Source organism: Budorcas taxicolor, chromosome 2 (assembly GCF_023091745.1).
Source record: "Budorcas taxicolor isolate Tak-1 chromosome 2, Takin1.1, whole genome shotgun sequence".
Lineage (NCBI taxonomy): Eukaryota > Metazoa > Chordata > Mammalia > Artiodactyla > Bovidae > Budorcas > Budorcas taxicolor.
In genome coordinates this window covers 43005730-43007656 of record NC_068911.1, presented here as the reverse complement: position 1 = coordinate 43007656, position 1927 = coordinate 43005730, and the positions used below count along the sequence as shown (strand labels likewise).

The 1927-nt window shown below is 54.2% G+C and overlaps 1 protein-coding gene across 1 annotated transcript; it reads left to right on the top strand.

Annotated features, from left to right (window-relative positions):
* Nucleotides 1-949: 949 nt before the first annotated feature.
* LOC128064564 (transcription factor Spi-C-like) lies at nt 950-1696 on the top strand. Its single transcript, XM_052657370.1, has one exon. It carries the CDS (start codon nt 950-952, stop codon nt 1694-1696), a length of 747 nt encoding a protein of 248 aa, XP_052513330.1.
* The last annotated feature ends 231 nt before the right edge of the window (nt 1697-1927 follow it).

Below are 1927 nucleotides of genomic sequence, written 5' to 3'. Positions count from 1 at the left end.
TTGGTAGGCAATAAGCCTGCAACAGCCGGTATTCCGAAGCAGTCTCCCATCCAAGGACAAGAGCAGGCCAGACCCTGCTTGGCTTCCGAGATCAGAAGAGATGGGGGCGCGTTCAGGCTGCTATGGCCGGTGACGGAGGAGGTTGCTGCCGGGCGCCCTAAGAGCCTTGCGCTGCGCCTCCCTTTCCCTCTGACCTGCCGGTCGGGCCAGCCGGCCGCACCGCTCCAGTGGGGCGCGCGCTGGACTGGAGCTGCAAGACCCGCGACCCGGACTCCAGCCCGCCGACGCCGCAACGCCCCCGAACCCCGCCAACCCCCGGCCAGCAATCATTTGGCCGGGCCCGAGGGCCCGGAGGGCTTCCGGAACCCCCAGCGGCCGGGCGTGCGTGCGTGCCTGCGGGACCTGGGGGCGGTGGGCTGAGGGGCGGAGAGGTCTGGGCGTCCTCCCACCTTGGGCTTCTCCAGGCCCGGCCCCGCTGGGCGAGAGGGGACTCCCCCGATCCCGTTCGCTGCTCAGGGCCAGGCGGCCCCGGAGGTGGCTGGCTTCCGGCCCCGCAGCCGCCCGCCCCCCAGACACCCCGCCCGCCCCGCCACCCCCCGCCCCCGCCGCAGCCAGCGGGCCTCGAGCCTTCGGCGGGCCTAGGCACAGCCAAGCCGGGGCCATGAGCGCCCATCCTGCGCGGCACCTGCCCGGTGCCCAGACCCACGGGGAGCCACGGAGGCGGGGTCGACCGGAGCGCCTCAGCCCCGCCCCTTGCCCTCCTGAGGCCACACCCCCTTGCCCCCAGGCCGCCCGCCAAGCACACCACCTTCCTGAGGGAGCAGAAGAGCGACAGGCAGGGAGAGTGTTGCAGACCTGTGCTTCAGAGGGGAAAGTTGTTTCCACCTGGAGCACTTGTAAACGTTGGATTGGCCTCTGATGGACAGAATTTTCAATTTTTTAATGAAGCATGGCTTGTGCTGAACAAGACAAGCTGAGTCAAGCATTTGAAGATGCCCTTGAAGTACTGAGGCAGCATTCAACTGGAGACTTTCAGTACTCCTCAGATTACAAAAATTACCTGGCTTTTATCAACCACCGTTCTCATATCAGAGGAAATTCCAACAGCTATGGTGTGCAGCCTGCAGAGGAACCCATCTATAATTGGAGAACAGTCATAAACAGTGCTGCGGACCTCTATTTTGAAGGAAATATTCATCAAGCTCTGGAGAACGTCCCCGAAAACCAGCTGGTACAACCTGTTATTCTCCAGCAAAAGGGAGGGAAAGGCAGGAAGAAGCTCCGACTGTTTGAATACCTTCATGAATCCCTATGTAATCCAGAGATGGCATCTTGTATTCAGTGGATAGATCAAACCAAAGGAATCTTTCAGTTTGTATCAAAAAACAAAGAAAAACTTGCCCAACTCTGGGGAAAAAGAAAAGGCAACCGGAAGACCATGACTTACCAGAAAATGGCCAGAGCACTGAGGAATTATGGAAGAACTGGGGAAATCATCAAAATCCGGAGAAAGCTAACTTACCAGTTCAGTGAGGCCATTCTCCAAAGACTGTCTGCACCTTACTTCTTGGAAAAAGAGATCTTCTATTCACAGTATGTTCAACCTGATCAAGGATATCTCAGTTTAAATAACTGGAATGCAAATTATAATTATACATATGCCAATTACCATGAGCTAAGTCACCCTGATTGCTAAATATACTCTTACATTTCATAATTTTCTGACATCAGAAGTCCCTAACAAGTTTTAGGATTTTTCTCTAAAAGCAAATACTGAAAAAAAAAAAAAAACCACTTCATGATTGCTATCTTTTATGACATAGCATATAATCTATACTAACTTGGGGAGAAATTTTGCCAGCTCTTTAGAATGATTATCCCATTTGAAAGTATAGACTAAATGTCCTTCCTCTTATTAGTAACTATG